Here is a 17,168-nt window from a genome sequence, read left to right as displayed (position 1 = left end):
GCTCAAGGAAAGCGGCAGAAAACGAAAGGAAAAATTTGTTGAAATTCAGCAAATGTGAACACTCTTTTATCATCCCCCCGCAAGCGAATGAGGAGTTGCCACGACTGTAAGTTTGGTCTTCAAACTAAGAAAACGAGGACTTGGTAAAGCTTTTGTCATGATGTCAGCCAGTTGTTCTTTGGAGGGAAGGAACCTGATTGAAAGCTGTTTAAATGCAACCTTTTCTCTGAGAAAGTGAAAATCAATCTCAAGATGTTTCGTCGGTTGTGAAGCACAAGATTGGCGGCCATGTATGTGTCACTGAGGTTGTCATAGAGCAGCAAAGGGGTGGAGATGCAATTGACACCAATTTCAGTTAGAACTGATTGGATCCAGAGGACTTCAACGACAGCATTGGACAGACCACAATATTCTGATTCGGCACTGGATCGAGAGCCTACCTTTTGCTTGGAAGAGCTCTATGAGATAAGGCTGGAACCAAGAAAGACACATAATCCACTTGTGCTTCATCTGTCATCCGGGCAGTTTTCCCAATCGGCATCTGTGTAGCAAGTTAAGGCCAAAACAGAGGATTTGGTTAGAAAAATACCATGATTGACTGTGCCTTTGAGGTACCGAAGGAAGCATTTGGCTGCTTGAAGGTGTGAAGTTGTTGAGGCGTGCATGAACTGACAGAGCTTATTGACACTGAAACTGATGTCTGGTTTGGTCAACGTACAATATTGGAGGGCTCTGACTAAGCTTCTGTATTCAGCGGGGTTGTCCAGTGATTGTCCATCAGTGAGGGACAAGGAGATACCAACGGCCATTGAGAGTGAATTGGCTTGCAGTCAGTGAGTTGTGCACGTTCAAAAAGGTTGTGGATGTACTTGGACTGAGATAAATGTAAATAATCTGATGAACGAGCCACCTAAATGCCAAGGAAAAAAGATAGATCACCTAGATCTTTAAGTGCAAATTGAGTGTTTAAACAGGTAATGAAGTGTTGAATGGTTGCAGAACTATTGCCAGTTACAATAATGTCATCAACATAAATGAGAAAGATAATTAAAGTGTGTGAGTTGCGGAAAATGAACATGGACGTACCAGATTTTGCATTCGAGAAGCCCCATTGCATCAGATAGGTACTGAGCTTTGAAAACCATGCGCGAGGACTCTGTTTGAGGCCATACAATGCCTTGTGCAGAAGTAATGCATGACCGGGGTGTTGATCACTTATGAAACAGATGTATACTTCCTCAGATAAGTCGCCATTGAGGAAGGCATTGTGTATGTCAAGTTGCCAAACGATCCAATTATGAGACAAAGCGATGGATAGCACAAGCCAAATGGTAATAGGCTTGACAACTGGACTGAAAGTCTCAAAGTAATCAATGTCAGTCTTGATTGAACCTTTGAGCAACCAAACAAGCCTTGAATCGAGCAATCTCACCTGATGGAGTCTGTTTGAGTCTGAACACCCACTTACTGCCAATTACCTTGCGATCCCGAAACAAAGGTGTGAGAGACCATGTATTATTTCGTATGAGAGCTTCATATTCCTCAAGAATTGCTTGCTTCTATCTTAGATGAAAAAGGGCTTCCTTGTAGGACCATGGTTCTGTTTTGTCCAAGTCAGTAACCTCGGACAACCAAGCCTTTGGTTTAAAAATGCCCATTTTTTACCGTGTAATCATGGGATGGTTATTGGTTGTGAGAGGTAGGGATTGTGGTAGGTCTGAGGTGGTGGGAAGGTTAAGATGTAGGGAAGCAGAAGGAGTCGAGAGGGCAGAGGTGAGTGGTGGTGAGGGAGAGGGAATGACGGAAGTTGGTGGATTGGTTGATGATTTAAGTGAGTGAGGAAGGTGGGGAGTGGATTGGTTGGGTGGTGTAGATTCAAGTGTGGGTTGGGAGGATGGAGATGGGATGGAAGAAGGTAGATGGGGGGAATCATGGTGATGAACACAGTTGCTTTGAGAATTGACAGTGACCTGATGTAGGGAGGAAAGACTAAGAGGACTGATAGGAATGGGAATGGAAACGATAGGGGAAGAGGAGAGGGGAGGAGAAGCGATTGATTGAGAGTTAACTCGGAAAGGAAAGATAGTTTCATTGAAAACTACATGCCTGGAAACATAAATGCGACCTGTTGTGCGATGGAGACAGAGATATCCTTTGTGCAAGGAAGAGTAGCTTAAGAATATGCATTCATGAGACCTGTATTGGAGTTTATTGTACACTTTAAGAAGCTGGTAATCAGGAGGTTTATAGTATAAGGTTTCATAGGGGGATTTGTTTGCAAGGAGAGGTGTGGGTAGCCGATTGATAAGGTAGGCAGTTGTGTGGAAGGCAAAGGACTAGAAGGTATGTGGGACAGAGGAATGGGCAAGCATGGCTAAGCCAACTTCAACGACATGCCTGTTCTTTCGTTCGACAGTGTCGTTTTGTTGAGGTGTATAGAGACAAGATAGACGGTAGATTATGCCGTTTTGTTGAGTTTGTCTAGAATTATTGAGGTGTATAGGGACAAGATAGACAGGGTGTCCTAAGCGACGATGCCACAAGGAGAAGTCTGTGAGTGCTGAGATGAAGGCAGTTGGATGAGAGGAGGAAGTGTATGATTGTGGGAGTGACAGAAAGCTTGTATAGGCCACAATCAAGTGTACCCCGGAGGAGTGGACTCTTGGTTTGAAGATCCTTCACAACAAAGGAGTCATGGAAAAACTCAACATAAGTATTATTATCATAACATAAACGACCAATGCTAATTAGATTTCAAAATATTGAAGGTGTGTGAAGGACAGAGTGAAGATAAACTGGAGTATTAGATGTAGATGACAGAAAAGAGGAAGAACCAATGTGAGAGATGGGAAGGGACTTACCATTTCCTATGACAACTTGTTCACCACCATAATATGGGATAGGTTGTTGGATGTTGGACAAGTCAGGGGTCATGTGATGAGTAGCTTCGAAATCCATATACCAACCTTCATCTGGATGATTTGATTTTAGAATAGGGGGAGTAGTGACATAGGATAACGGTTGAGTTAGGATTGGTGTCGCTTGAGCAAAATGGGCTTGGAGATGGTGAATGATTCTGTATTTAGGATTATCAATGTTGTAGCAGGATAATGTTGTATGGCCAAGCTTATTGCAAATTTGGCATTGTGGCCGATTGGAAGAGTGTGATGGTTGATGGATGGGTGGTCGTTGAGCTCGGGCAGGGGATCTATGAAATGTATGATCAGTGGCATTCACATCAGAGAAAGCAGGGTTAGGGAGAATACCTGGAAGAGATGGAGGAGGTCGAAAGGATGACCTGGTAGTTTGTGGCCAGTGAGGACTTCGAGGTTGTTAAGAGATGGGCGACATTGACTTGTATTTGTTGAAGTTGGTCCATAGCAGATTGGGATTCTAGCCGAGAGTCATATGCGATGAGCAGACTGCGGACATCAGTAGAGATGTCCACGGGGCGGGACAGGGATGGGGAAGCCTTCCCCGTCCCCGGCCCTGCCCCCCTATTCCATTCCCTGTCCCCGCAAATTTCCTCGCGAGGAACGGGGCGGAGATTCCCCACGGGAATTTCGCAGAGATCGGGTTCCCTACAGGAAAAAATTTCCCGCCTTTATTTTTCTCTAACATTTTTTTATATTTCAATTAAATATATTTTTTTTACAATTCTTTAAACATTTTCAATGGAATTTCCATTTAAATGAAATGTTATCAATTTTACTAATTAAAACAATAATACATATGCAATTTAAAAAATATAATTAAAATGCTAAATTCTCATAATTTGTAAAAATTAAAATTCAACCTTTAGAACATCCTATCTTAAATATTATAACATCTAAAAAATTAAAGTAATAAAAATTTTGAACTTAAATAATTAAAACATCCATAATTAACTTAATATAAAGTCTACAATATTAATATTTATATATATACATTAAAAATTTATAATTTATATACAAAGTCAGAGCGGGGTCGGGGTCGAGGCCGGGGACGAGGAATATATTCCCCGAACCCCGCCCCGAATTGTAAATGGAAAAAAAAATCCTCACTCCCCTCCCATTCTCTGTGTATTCAGGGATTCCCCGCCCCATTTGGGGCGGGTCCCCACGGGGCCCCGTCCCCACAGATTTTTTGGACATCTCTAGACATCAGCGATGGAGGGGTAGTCAATTATGTTCTGAATGGAAGTCACAAAGGGATTGTACTCATTGCCAAGACCTTCGAGAATGTATGCAAGATGATCTCGGTAAGATAGAGGTTCCCCAATAGCAGCAAACTTATCAACAATGTCTTTAATCTTGGCAAGGTATTGAGAGACACTGATGCCATCCTTTCGTATCTTTTGAAGCTGGGAGTGCAGTCCCATAATCCGAGTTGTTGAAGATGATTCATAGACCGTTCGAAGCACTTCCCAAATCTCCAATGCAGATTCGTATTCGACGATTTCACTCATTTTGTCTTCGTTGAGAGAGAAGTAAAACCAACTCATAATAGTACGATTACACTTCTGCCAATAAGAGAAATGAGGATTGAGTTGAGTCTTTTGAGGATCAAGGTATTTTGGTGGCTGGGGATAGGTACCGTCAATGAAACTTTCAAGGTCATAGCCCATGATGAGGGTGAGAAGCTGATTCTTCCAAAGAAGGTAGTTTGAATCATTTAGTTTGACAGTGAGGGATTGGGACATATGAAGGAAGTTTGCTACGGGGGATTGCGGGGATGGGAGTGTGGAAAAAGGGTTAATCGATTCCTGATTTTGAAAAGAATGATGGGTGGGAAAACCGACATACTAAGGGTGAAGGTGCGGTGGTGGAGGGTAGAATGGGTTTCGAGCAGGGGGAGGGGCGCGTTGAGTAGCAAGTGAAGTAAACGACAGAGAAGATATAGAGATGTTGGTCGGAGGTGGAACAGTTGAATGGATACTTAGGTTGGATGTCACTGGTAAAATGGAATTTTCTTCAGATGTTCCCGAGCTCGATGCCATGAAGAAGAGCAAGATGCCTTAGAGCTCTGATACCATGTAAACGATAGAGAGAAGCAAAGACTAAACGATCATTGTCAAGAGACTAAACGATCGTTGTCAAGAAACTAAACGACAGATGTAGAAGTCTACACGACAGGGATGAGAGTGTAGACGATAGGGATAGGAGACTACACGATCATTGCCAAGATGCTACACGATATAGCTGAGAGTGTATACGATAGGATGTAAATGATAGAGACAATTGACTACACGATAAATCGAGAGAATAAACGATAGAAGAAAAGAGAGAAATTCCCTATATGATTGACCTTCAACGATAATGATAGACCGTCATGTAGTAGCTATTTATTAACATATATATTGCCACATGGCATAATAATAGTGGTTTAATATAACAACTATGAGAGAATAAGAAGAAAATAACAACCAAATAGTGAAACATGAAATGATAAAGGAAAGCCGTGAACATTACATAGTTGTTATATTAACGGTCTATCAGACGTGAACATTCTTTTATCAACAATGACAATCAAAATAGATTTTTTTTTTTTTTTTTTTTTATCGATAATGGATACAAAATATTTTAAATATTTCAAATTACATCACATTTTTTTTCATCCATGCACATGGAAGGAGTTGAAATCATCCTTCCAAATCAAGAAATCCATATAGGGGTAAAAATTTCGACAGGTTTCTAAGCTCACTTTTTTTATATAATAAACTTAACAAAACAATTAGCTATAGTAATAATCAATTTTAATAAAGACATACATTTTCAAATGTCAAAAATAGGTTCATGATTTCTAAAAATTCGAGTAGATCAAGAACCTAGTAGACAAATAAGAAATCAATTAGCAAAACTTGCAATTTAATCTAAAATACCTTTTATGTTTTAAAAACTATAAACTAAATATAGATTCTAAATACCCTAATTATAAAAAAAAAAAAAAAAATGTGAACGAATATATAAAACAAAACTCTTGATATAACTTATCTCGGTTTCTTTTAACCTTTTTACCTTTTTTATTTAGATCTCCATCATCTATTCCTTTACTCTTTTATCCTGCCCTACCGATGAACTTTAACATTTTCTTCGTGCAAAAAGTGATCTAAAAATTAAAATATGGAAATGGAAGTTCATGTAAAGTGGAAGAATTGAACCTCTAACCAAGTACTATGCCGGTTACAAATAGTATCCAATAAAAATATTGTTTAATTAAAAGAAGTAATGACAAAAAATATGCCAAACTAAAGAAACTAACCGAAGATTTAAACTGTCTAGTAAGGATTTTACCCCAACCCACCCATTCAATAAAATTCTCCCCCTAGGACTAATAAACAATATTAATTAGAGCAGAGCACATTTTGAACATTGAAGTTTGAAAAATGTAATACCTATCTCGTTTCGAAGTTCTAAAAGAAATGAAACTTACCTCACAGATTGATGACTAGGCTGTTAAATGCTGATGTGGCACATCACGATTATGAGCAGGAAAATTGGAGAGGTTAAGTAAAAATGGTAGAAGTTTTAAAACAAAAACAAAAACCATGCTGTTTCTCCTACCTTCTTGCCATTCGTTGGTATGAAGCTTCCCTGAACCTCCAGAATGAAGCATTCGACTAAAAGGTAGTAGCCATAAGATAATGCCCAAGCTTTCTCCTGAAGCTTGCTACCACATCTTAGACTTGCAATAACTGAGACTCACAACCGATGACTGAAGCTCTGAAGCTATTGAAGCGTCGACCCAGCTTCCTCCGACTAAATTCATATTGGTGTTTGCATTTTAGGGTTTGGCCTTGCAACCGCTGCTGCAAGTCTCAGTTGCTGCAACCGTTATTCTTCTTTAGACAAGCTCTATCTTAGAATGCTTTATTCCCTAAATTCTTCATCTTAGAAGTTTAGATGTTCTTCAGGGAAGATTCATTCCAACACAAGGCAAGGAGAAAGAAGAGATAGCTAACTCATTGTAACTTTGCGATTAACTAACTCGTTGCCACATATTTTAAAGAAAATGATGAGTAGGAAGTCTACATCAACCTTTAACAGTCTAGTCATCGATCCGTTACATCAACTAATGGTCAAATGAATTCAATGACTTAGAACTTTTTTCCAAACTTTAAGGACTAAAGTATTCCTTTCAAAACCTCAATAACCGAAGATACACTTACCTCAAGCTAAGCTTTAGGAGCTAAAAGTGTATTTTACCCTAATAATTATTATTCCTATCTAAACTGATCAACAAATACCACCAGTAAATTCATTTGTAAGAATCTGATTCTCTACAATTTACCATTGATAATAAACCCACAAAGACATTGATTCTCTCATGTGAAGCACGGGCACGTGTCTAGATTCCCCCCACCCCCCACCACAATTTTGGGCACTGTTGGACACAACTTGGATACAACTCTAAATATTTAACCTAAGCATATTCCGAATTCTTCATCTGGTCAATAACCAAAGATTTCAAATATTGTTAATTGTATGTTTTAGTGAAATATATTATGTTTTATGTTAAATTTACATCTTTTATCTACAGAAAAGTATTAATATATCAATATATAGATATATTTGGGAAAAAAAGTATTTCAGGAACATTTTTTTCACCCTACTTTAGAAATTGACGTATCGTCGTATCTGTATTTGTGCTTCTTAAGTTCTCTCTTTTGAAGTGAGAGTGCCCAAAAACTTCTACACATAGAAGATGAAGAGATCAACCTCAAAGGCAACCATTTTTTTCTTTTTTCTTCCTTTTTTTTCCCCCTAAATTATAGAAAATATCCTTGAACTTTTAAAAATTTCAGTAAAAAGACTTTTAAAGAAAAGTTCAAAAACACCCTTACCATTAGGTTTTAACAGAAACCATTAATTTTTTTTGTTTCAAAAATACTCCTAAACTTTCAAATTTTCATTAATACCTTTAAACTTTTTTTTAAAAAAAAATTATACTTACGATTAGTATATAGGCATAAATTGTTAGCATCTTGTCTCAAAAATATTACTGAACTTTCCAAAGCTTTATTAATACCCTTAATCTTTTGTTTTTTTTTTTTCTGAAGGACTTTTAAAGAAAAGTTCAACAACACCCTTACCATTGGTTTTTAACGGAAACCATAAATTATTTTGTTTCAAAAATACTCCTTAACTTTCAATTTTTCACTAATACCTTTAAACTTTTTTAAAAAAAAGTTATGCTTACCGTTAGTATATAGGCAGAAATTGTTAGCATCTTGTCTCAAAAATACAATTGAACTTTCAAAAGCTTTATTAATACCCTTAATTTCTTTAAAAAAAAAAGAAAAAAAGAAAAAAAAGAAAGAAAAGTTCTTAGACGAAAATCGTTGATCTACACCCACATCAACTTCCTTTATTTCCTCTCTCTCCTCTACTCCAATACTATTATCACTATTATCATATGTGGCCCAACATATCTCTATCATCACTCTCTTCTTCAATACTCCCATACTCCTTTTATTCCTCAATCTTTAAAACCACCCTCTTCAGTCAAGGTATAGGTTATAGTAAGAAGAAAGTAAAACAATGGAGCCATCAGAAGACCTTAGGACTTAGTTTCGAGGACAATCAGTAAAAGGGAAAATAAGGACAAAATATGCATTATCAAATTATACATATTAAGAAAATGAGATTATCTACTTGAGTTGTTTTCAATTGGTTCTTTTCCATCACAAGATTACTTAAAAAAAATTTGATTGTTTAGAAGTTGAGATTTCTTATACTTATGCTTGGACATGCTCATAAATGAGAAAGTTCCTCATATTTATTAAAGTTTTGATATTTAAGAAGAGAGAGATAGAGAGAGAGAGGGGAAAAAAGGCGCAATGGGTGAAGTTTTAGAGAATAAAGAATGAAAAAAAAGGAGATTAAGAGGGTATTAAAGAAGTGAAGTAGGAAATGGAAGATGGAATAGGGAGGTGATCGGGTATAGAAAAACAATTTTGCCATATACAAACTGAAAGGCTTTTTTTTTAACCATTTTGTTTGTTGGAAAACTCAAGGGTATTAATGAAACTTTAGAAAATTCAACCATGTTTTCAAAACGAGGTGCCGAACGATTTCCATCTATATACTAATGATTAGAGTATTATTTAACTTTTTTCAAAAAAAAAAAAATTAAGGGTATTAATGAAACAAAAAACTAACCGGTTTTGTTAAAAACTAACAATAAGGGGTTTTTTTTTAAGTTTAAGAGTATTGCTGAAACTATTGAACATTCAAAGATATTTTTTAAATAAAATGCAAAATTCAAGGTATTTTCTATAATTTGATTTTTTTTTTCCTTTTTTTTTTTTTTTTTAATAAGGATGAAGTTACAAATGAAGGGAAGATTTAAGTCCACAATTTCTCCAAAGTACTACTTATTCATAAAGACCTTCATTTAAGAAAAATTCTCTTATATTTCATCTCTCTCTCCACCCTAAACATTAACTCTTCCATAAGAGCGAGGTGTACACAAAACTTCTAGAGAGAGAAGTTGAAGACATCATCCAGAAAGTTGAGGAGTTTTTTTTCTTTTGTTGGACAAAGACATAGATGGGGTAGAAGATTTGAAACCATGATACATATTTTAAACCAACTGAATTTTCCCAGTTGAACAGTCACTAACAAACTCTAACAGGTAAATTCAAAGCCATGAAACGCATAGAAGATAAAATTTACAATCCCTATGCTCTTCTACGAGAGACAACAATAATTTACCTGTTCTTGCCTAAAATGATAGCCACGATTTGAAATCCATGTATGAGTGAGAATTTTGCACTTCAACTGGGTACCATGTCGCCTTCTATCTCCCCTGCAAAAGATTGTTAAAATGGTACCAGAGAAACAAATATTATGAATCCAAGTTCCTTCAAAGTTTGTTACAACTAAACTTTGTTAATGATATGGGATTTCTCTTCATTTTTCTCCTCCATTTTGTGGTTGTGTTTTGCTTATTTGAATATGAAGGAAGAAGTATACTATCGCTGATTCAATGGTTAAATATGCATTCTTGAACTTAATACAACAATCTTTCTTTTCCCCAACAACGCAACTAAAAATATATATATATACGAGCACAACAGTGTTGAAATCCTATCCCTCGGGATCAAATTTTAAGTTAGTAAAAGAGTTAGATTGTCAGTATAACACAAGGAAGAGTTAGTATTGTAGAATAATAAATCAAAAAATGATTATGATACGACGGAGTAAACACGTGAAATACTAGTTACTAAAATTGTCTTAATCAATACAAGAATAAGATAAGTCAATCAACCACTACTGAAAAAATAGGTAAGGAAACAAGCAAATTACTACTGTGGGTTATTAGTACATGTTTAAAAATATTTTATTTGCAACTAATCTTCAACATTATTTTAAAAGATAAACCCACACACTAAACGATCTCGTGATTGAAAAAACAGGCAAGGGCCTGTTTGACTAGTACTAGAAAGAACCATGCATTATGAACTAAGGGCTGTTTATTTGTCTGTATTGTTACATGTATGTATGTCTGTGTGTATATATCCATTAATAATTTCTTGATGCAACAACCCATTACCCTAAAATAAAGACGAGCAAATTATACTTACCATGCATGCACTTAATGAAATAGTCCAACTCTGGAAAGCAAACCGCTCCTTGAATCAAAGCAGAAGGCTGGCGATATGCAAAGAAAGAGAAATGATGGCGATCAGGGTCACTCCTCGGTTTTGCCATATCGATGATTCTCATATATCCATCTCTGTCATAGCATGAAAGAGAATTTTCACCAGCTACAGTTAAGCCTCGATCCCAAGCTGAATTTAAAATCTGTAGATGAGGCATGGAGATTTCCCTTTAAAGACATTGGTAAGACTGAAGTAAAACATTATACAGAACTTAAACAGTTATATTGCAACCTGTTAAAGGGAATTTAACATACAAAATATCGAGAAAAAATGAAATATGTTTTGAGAACAGTTTTCTGTCAATGTTTTCAAATTTGTCAGTGTTATGATTAAACTGAAATCAATTACAATTTGAGATGTTGAAAAAAATTTAAATACGTTTTTGTATAACTTATATTCTAAAACATAGAAACTGTTTTTTTAAAACTCGTCCAAACACATGTATTTCACGAGGTCACCACAATGTGGCTGGCTTCCCAATAACCATTCAATGAAATTCTCCTTCCAAACAATCCCCCAGATAAGCTGTTCAAAAAACTATTTTGAAATAGATTAAACTTTTTCTCTGTAAATAAATAAATTATGTTTGAGAACGGTGATAAAAGAATGTGTGAAATAAATATTGTTGTACATACAGAAGTTATCAAATTTACAATTCTAAAAGAAATAACAACTTCATTCGTTAGGGAAAAGAATAGTAAAAGAAAAAAGAAGAAACACTTTTAAAAAACAATAATCCGAACACATTTGCCAAAGTGAGCATAGGTGTGCAATAATTAGCATGTTCTACCATCCTATCCCCTAGGGTGGGGGGTCCAAATCCCCTACCCATTTATCGAACACAATTTTGTTTAAAAAACATTGGAAAATCGCCCACATATAATCAATAACTTTGATTTTTTTACGTTTTCGCAAACATAATCATTGGCCAAAAAATCATAGCCAAGCACCCATAGAAGCTCAATGTTGTAAAGAAAAAGCAAAAGATACTTGAAAATTTCTCCACCTGCCAACTCAAACTTTCTGGATCAGCCAATGTATCATCCACTTCCTGACCAGCAACTGGCATGCCACAGCAGACAAGTTTGACTATTACAGAGTGTTTCTTCAAAATATCAAAAACAGGGGAGTAGCCATCTTGGTTAGAGGGGTTATAAAACCCAGCTGTGAGCTCTGCTGCATGACTAGAAGTCTTGTACCACCAATAAACTGCAGGAATCTGTGCTATAAAAAAACATCCATTTAAGAACTGATTGCGCAATAAATCCATGACCAGATGCCATAGGACTGATAGATGAACATCAAATATTTAGGAATTGAACACAGACAGTGAAAACCCAAGTTGGCAAATAAGTTATATGGCATCCGGATTGTCTTACAGAAGCTTTTGTATCCATGATTGAAGATTAACGGAGCAAGTAGGGAATACAGATAACATATATGGTGGTTATATATGCCGATTTAAAACCAACAAAAAAAAAAGAAGAGAAAAAAAGAAAAACAAGCAAACTAACTAACTAACTAAATTATGCATGGGAATCAGAACTACAGCCATTATCCCACTGGAATTTTTGGCAGAAACAATAAAACCCTACAAAACGCTGAATGATAGTTGAAAAACGTTATTATATATTCTAGCTTGTTCTATATTTACTTATGCTTCTTCATATATAATGTAACAAACTTAGATTGATGAGTGATAATAGGGAAGAAAAGCTAGAAAAGAGACAGGATGAAAAATTTAAGGATTTGATTGTATTATGGTCCTCTAGATCCACCTCTGGAAACTCAAAAGCTCCGAGATACTTGTTCTCCCAGTTACAATACCCCAAGCATTAATAGACTTTTCACTTTCCTCTTCTTCTCATAACAGAATATATAATACACCCAAATCCTCCTCAATGTTTAGCTTGATGTCTAATTGCCAATAGAATATCACTCGTCACTGCCATTTTCACGCCTAGCACATGCAACACACATGGGTGGAGTCCTATTCTCCAAGAAAATACCTTACAGTCAGCGTTATATAGCTACGACTCTACGAGAGAGAAGACAGTTCAACCACAAGCCCAATCAATAGAAGCACATCTGCTTATGATACTGTTTAAAAATAAATTCCGAATATGAATGTCACTTACCCTGATCTCGTGGCCTAGTGGTAAACTAATTTCATGAAGAATCAATCATCCAATGAACAAAAGAACAATTACATGAAAAGCCAATCAGTATGACAAGTCATTAGCTACAGAAAAAAACTAGCACAAAGATAAGATTGACCAGTGAGATGACACATACCTTAACAATAAATTTTGTTTCCTCAAAGACAAGGCTTGCAAGAGACAATACATTATCTACATGATATATCAGCGTCTGGGCATACCATTGGAGGAAAAAGCGCCCATAGTAGCTATCGTAATCACCGCGTTCACAGAAGAACCCTGATTCATGTGGTCTAGAATTGTATTGGCCAGCATTATCAGGTCCCCTAGCCCAGAATGAGTGACCACGCAGCCCAGCAGCCTTGCGCAGACTCTTTTGTAGATACTTATCGTAACACTGCACATCAAATTTTCATGAAGTACAAAGGTCAATCAGATATCTAGGTCCCAAAGCATAATATCCAATGGTCACAAATTAGTCTACTTTGTCTTAAAGGTGATTGGGTTCAAGGGTCCACTTTTATGAGTAGGTTCATTACTTTCTACTGGAACTTAGAAATGTAACCTTAAACTTTCATGTCCATCCTACAACCTGATAGGATCTTCATGAGATATGAAACAAAATACTTGGATGGCCAATAAATCCAAAGAACAGAGGATTAATAATATGAAGGGATGATCTTTAATAAATACCTGAAACTCACCGATACCAGGATACCTCCATCCCATTCTTTCTGAGAAAGAAGGATATTTTAGTTCTCCAGATGCCCCCAGTCCTACTTCAATTGCAGAGACGAGACCCTCAGCAAATAAATCATTGAACTCTGTATGGAAGCTTCTCATAAAGTCAAAGTAAACCTGCAAATAGTTGAGATTCAATCAGGCACATAAAGCCGGGTTTTAATTGAGTAGTAATGGAAAATATCATGGCGAGAACTGAAAACTGGAAAGAAAAATTCATCATAGACGTTTATATAACTTAGAAAAGTGTTTTAAATATTGAAGTGAATCAAACAAAAGATTAGAAAGTTATCACAGTTTGACATCCTATAAGCTGCAGTATTATTGAACACAAAATACTTCATTACCTCAATGCCAGTTCTTCCTCTTAAAACTCGCTCTTTGTCAATGCCCCAAGATAGACAATCTTTATTCCTCCTTCCTTCACGATCTGTAAAGAATATATCTGGGTTCTCCTTCCCTATCTCCAACACCCATTGTGGGAGCTTGATAAATGCATCTCCTGATTCAGTTCCTCCAAATGCATGGAATGCCATCACGACCTATTGAAATAGCATTTCCAGAAGTGACTCGAGAATTGTAAGAAATTGAAAAAATTTATGACAATTAACCATGGTAGACTTGTGAGCTGACAATAATCATTAATCACAATGCTCCTGAAGCAAGCTATGCATTCTCACAAGCAAGATCATGTCTCAAAGAAAGATCTCTAAGAAAGAAGGTGAACGGTGATCTTTATTAAATCCAAAATACACAAACAGAGATTTGAGGAGCAGCAAAGAGTCTAAAGATGACAATAATTGAAATGGGCACCTGAGATATTACAATATTCAGACGGTCCCTAAATCTGACAAGATTTTGCTCATTTAAGTTAGAATTAGAATATTCATTCAATCTCATAACGGTCAATGCGATGAGATAGCCTTTTGCAAAAAAATTGGCCAGTCGATAAATTGGGGCCTTTGGCAACATATAAATTGTGAAAATATTTTTGTCTTGGTAATAAAATAAAAGGAAAATACCTGCATTTATCAATAGCACATTTACTGATGGGGTTTCTACTTTCTACTTTGATTTAGATTTCATATGATCTGACCAAGATACAAACGGAGCCACATGTGCAGTGTAATATGGGGGAAACTACCTGCACTTTCAGCCTGAACTCACGTATGATGTTAAAAAGGTCTCTATAGCCAGACCACACATACTTTTGTGGGTTCCAAGCTTCTACAATACCCCACCAACAATCCACAATAACACCATCAACATTTAGTGATTGCAAATGACTTAACTCCTGTCTGACGCTATCGGGATCAATCAATTGACAGAAGTTGTTTATGAAACCAGTCTGGAACAAAAGTTAGGAAAAAAAAAATAGCAATCAAAACTTTGACGAAGTAAACAAGACATAGAGGGCAATCTGGAATGGAGTAAGAACTGATTAATACACCAAATAGTAACCACTTACGGCAAGCAGTACATAAACAGGAACATAAGGTGTGCCTCTGAACTGACTCTCACTCTCCCTGGAGTGCATATCTTGCATAAGCTGAACCAGTTAACACAAAGAAATACTTTTTCAAACGTGAAAACTTCAAAAGAAATCAGTCAGGGAAGCAGACAAATAGGAAGGAACATGCTTAATACATCACAGAATGTTGATACTGGTCAGAAAACTTAAGTACTCCCTATAATAAATAATAATTAACTCATTTTATTCCATTAATTATAGTATAGAATTACAAATTAAAGTTTTAAAAAAAAATAATTTAACTGATAACACCTGAACCATATCACTTTAATTAATTTCTTATGCAGAAGAGCAACACACCATTTTTTTCATAACTACAATGGAAGTTTTCAGCCTGTCTTAGGAGACAGTGCCACGTATCATAAGAGAAAGATATACATGCGATGAAGGGAATTCTTTTTTTAATAAAAGGATGATGGAAATATGATTTATTACTTTGACCTCTTTGTTTCATACAAAATATATCAATTTCCGTACTTGTACAATGTATTATTTAGATTGTGAATGTCCTAAATGGTCCATCTTTGTAAACTGAAGAAGCAGAGGATACTTTACGTCCATAAAGGCAATAGGAATATCTGATGTATATTAGACATCGCTTATCCATGTGAAAGAAAACAAAAGGTTTAAATTTCAGTTATGTAAGTCATAATGCATTGCTTTTCTAAGAAATTAAACATGGAACAATAAAGTTGGATGAGGGAAAAAGAACTAGCTAGTTAAGAACTTCACCTGATCTTCCAAGCAGTGAGCAGCATTAAGAGGGCTCAAAGCTGTATATTTCTCATTCTTCGCATCTCTTTCCGTGATGACAACTGAATCTAAAGATGCTGGAGACAAACTCTCATCAATTCGGAGAACAGTTGGCTGACAATCTAATGCTGCTTTAATAGAGCAACCCTTAAAAGAACCGGATGAGATAGGGCTTTCACCTGACCTTACAGGAAATGCTGCCTGTGAAGTATTTACAACCAACAGTGACCGAGGTTATAGAAAGAATGGATAATACAGACGATTTAAGCAGCATAGAAACTAGCCCGATCAAATTCAATCATATTTATCGAATGATGACATATTTTGTACTCTAGAATCCTCATTGCAAGACAAGTAGAGGGTAAAATGTTCTGCATATATCATCTTCCCCAAGTTAAAACTCTTAACATCCTCTACGTTCTGTGCTAGTATAAGGCAAACAAATATGACAGATAAACGAAGGTTATTTAAGGACAGTGGAAACCTTTGAAGCATTGCCAGATATCCACAACTAAAATGCAGCATAAACCTTAAATTACACATTTGTCTTCCCTATCATGTTCCATTAATCATATTCGTTGGTATTTCGATTCTTTTAGAGGCATCAGATATCAATCAATAATTATTTTAAAAGATCCATAGAGATATCTAAGTACGAATAGATTAGCGTCACAAAGACTCTTGAATTGAATTTTTAAAATACATGAAGAGTTGAATAAAAGTGCCAACCCCTTGGGACTGAGAAGGGGGAGTGGACTGCCTGTAGGTGGTGCCATCAGCCTCGACAACCCACCCAGCCTCCCTAGCAAGTGCGGCCAGCACATCGTTCATATCAGCGCGAGCAGGGAGGGGGAAGTTGCCGTATTGGCGGAGTCCCGCCAGTATTCGACTGGTAATGGCTCGGCGATGGCGCTCGCGAAGCTTGGTCCGCTCTTTTTCTTTCTCTCTCTCTCTCTTTGCCTTGCCGCCGGTAGTAGCAGCCGTAGTAGTTGTCGGTCCCATGGCAGCAGCGGTGGCGGCAAAACCACGAGGCCGCCGAGGCGGCGGCGGAGGTTGAAGTTGGTGCGATAAGTAGTCGGAGGTATGATTAGCTTGGGGTTGAAGATCTTGATGGAAACTATCGTCGTTTAAGCTGCCGCTCATCTTCGTCGAATTCTTGCAGCTTACAAAGAATTGCGAATTACATTGATTCCTTCGAATCAGTAGCCCTCAAGAATTCCGATTGCTGCTCTTCTCTGCGTCCATTTCTTCCGGCAAGACGACGCGCCTTCGCCTCCCACTCATAGCTGATGCTAGCAAACAAACAAATCTCTCCCTTTCCGATACTGATGATAAAATA

The 17,168-nt window shown here is 36.7% G+C and overlaps 1 protein-coding gene across 1 annotated transcript; it reads right to left on the bottom strand.

The window, feature by feature from the left end:
* Window positions 1-9,374: 9,374 nt before the first annotated feature.
* LOC120085954 (beta-amylase 8) lies at window positions 9,375-17,168 on the bottom strand. The gene is made up of 10 exons (XM_039042304.1): window positions 16,559-17,168; window positions 15,809-16,030; window positions 15,014-15,094; window positions 14,690-14,893; window positions 13,893-14,087; window positions 13,498-13,662; window positions 12,941-13,201; window positions 11,652-11,864; window positions 10,568-10,787; window positions 9,375-9,789 (listed from the first exon to the last, which is right to left on the bottom strand). Exons 1-10 carry the CDS (start codon window positions 16,970-16,972, stop codon window positions 9,758-9,760), a joined length of 2,007 nt encoding a protein of 668 aa, XP_038898232.1. The 5' UTR covers window positions 16,973-17,168; the 3' UTR covers window positions 9,375-9,757.

This window comes from Benincasa hispida, chromosome 1, assembly GCF_009727055.1.
Source record: "Benincasa hispida cultivar B227 chromosome 1, ASM972705v1, whole genome shotgun sequence".
In the NCBI taxonomy this organism is placed as follows: Eukaryota; Viridiplantae; Streptophyta; class Magnoliopsida; order Cucurbitales; family Cucurbitaceae; genus Benincasa; species Benincasa hispida.
Note: the sequence above shows the minus strand (reverse complement) of the source record. Positions and strands in the feature narration are given on the sequence as shown.

Excerpts from the sequence above, each read along its gene's own strand:
- LOC120085954 (XM_039042304.1), bottom strand. The coding sequence starts at position 16,972 with ATGAGCGGCAGCTTAAACGACGATAGTTTCCATCAAGATCTTCAACCC. Across the intron at positions 13,202-13,497 it reads CTGGTATCGGTGAGTTTCAG|TGTTACGATAAGTATCTACA; the intron begins GTATTTATTAAA and ends TTTGATGTGCAG. Across the intron at positions 9,790-10,567 it reads TTTCATTAAGTGCATGCATG|GGGAGATAGAAGGCGACATG; the intron begins GTAAGTATAATT and ends AATCTTTTGCAG.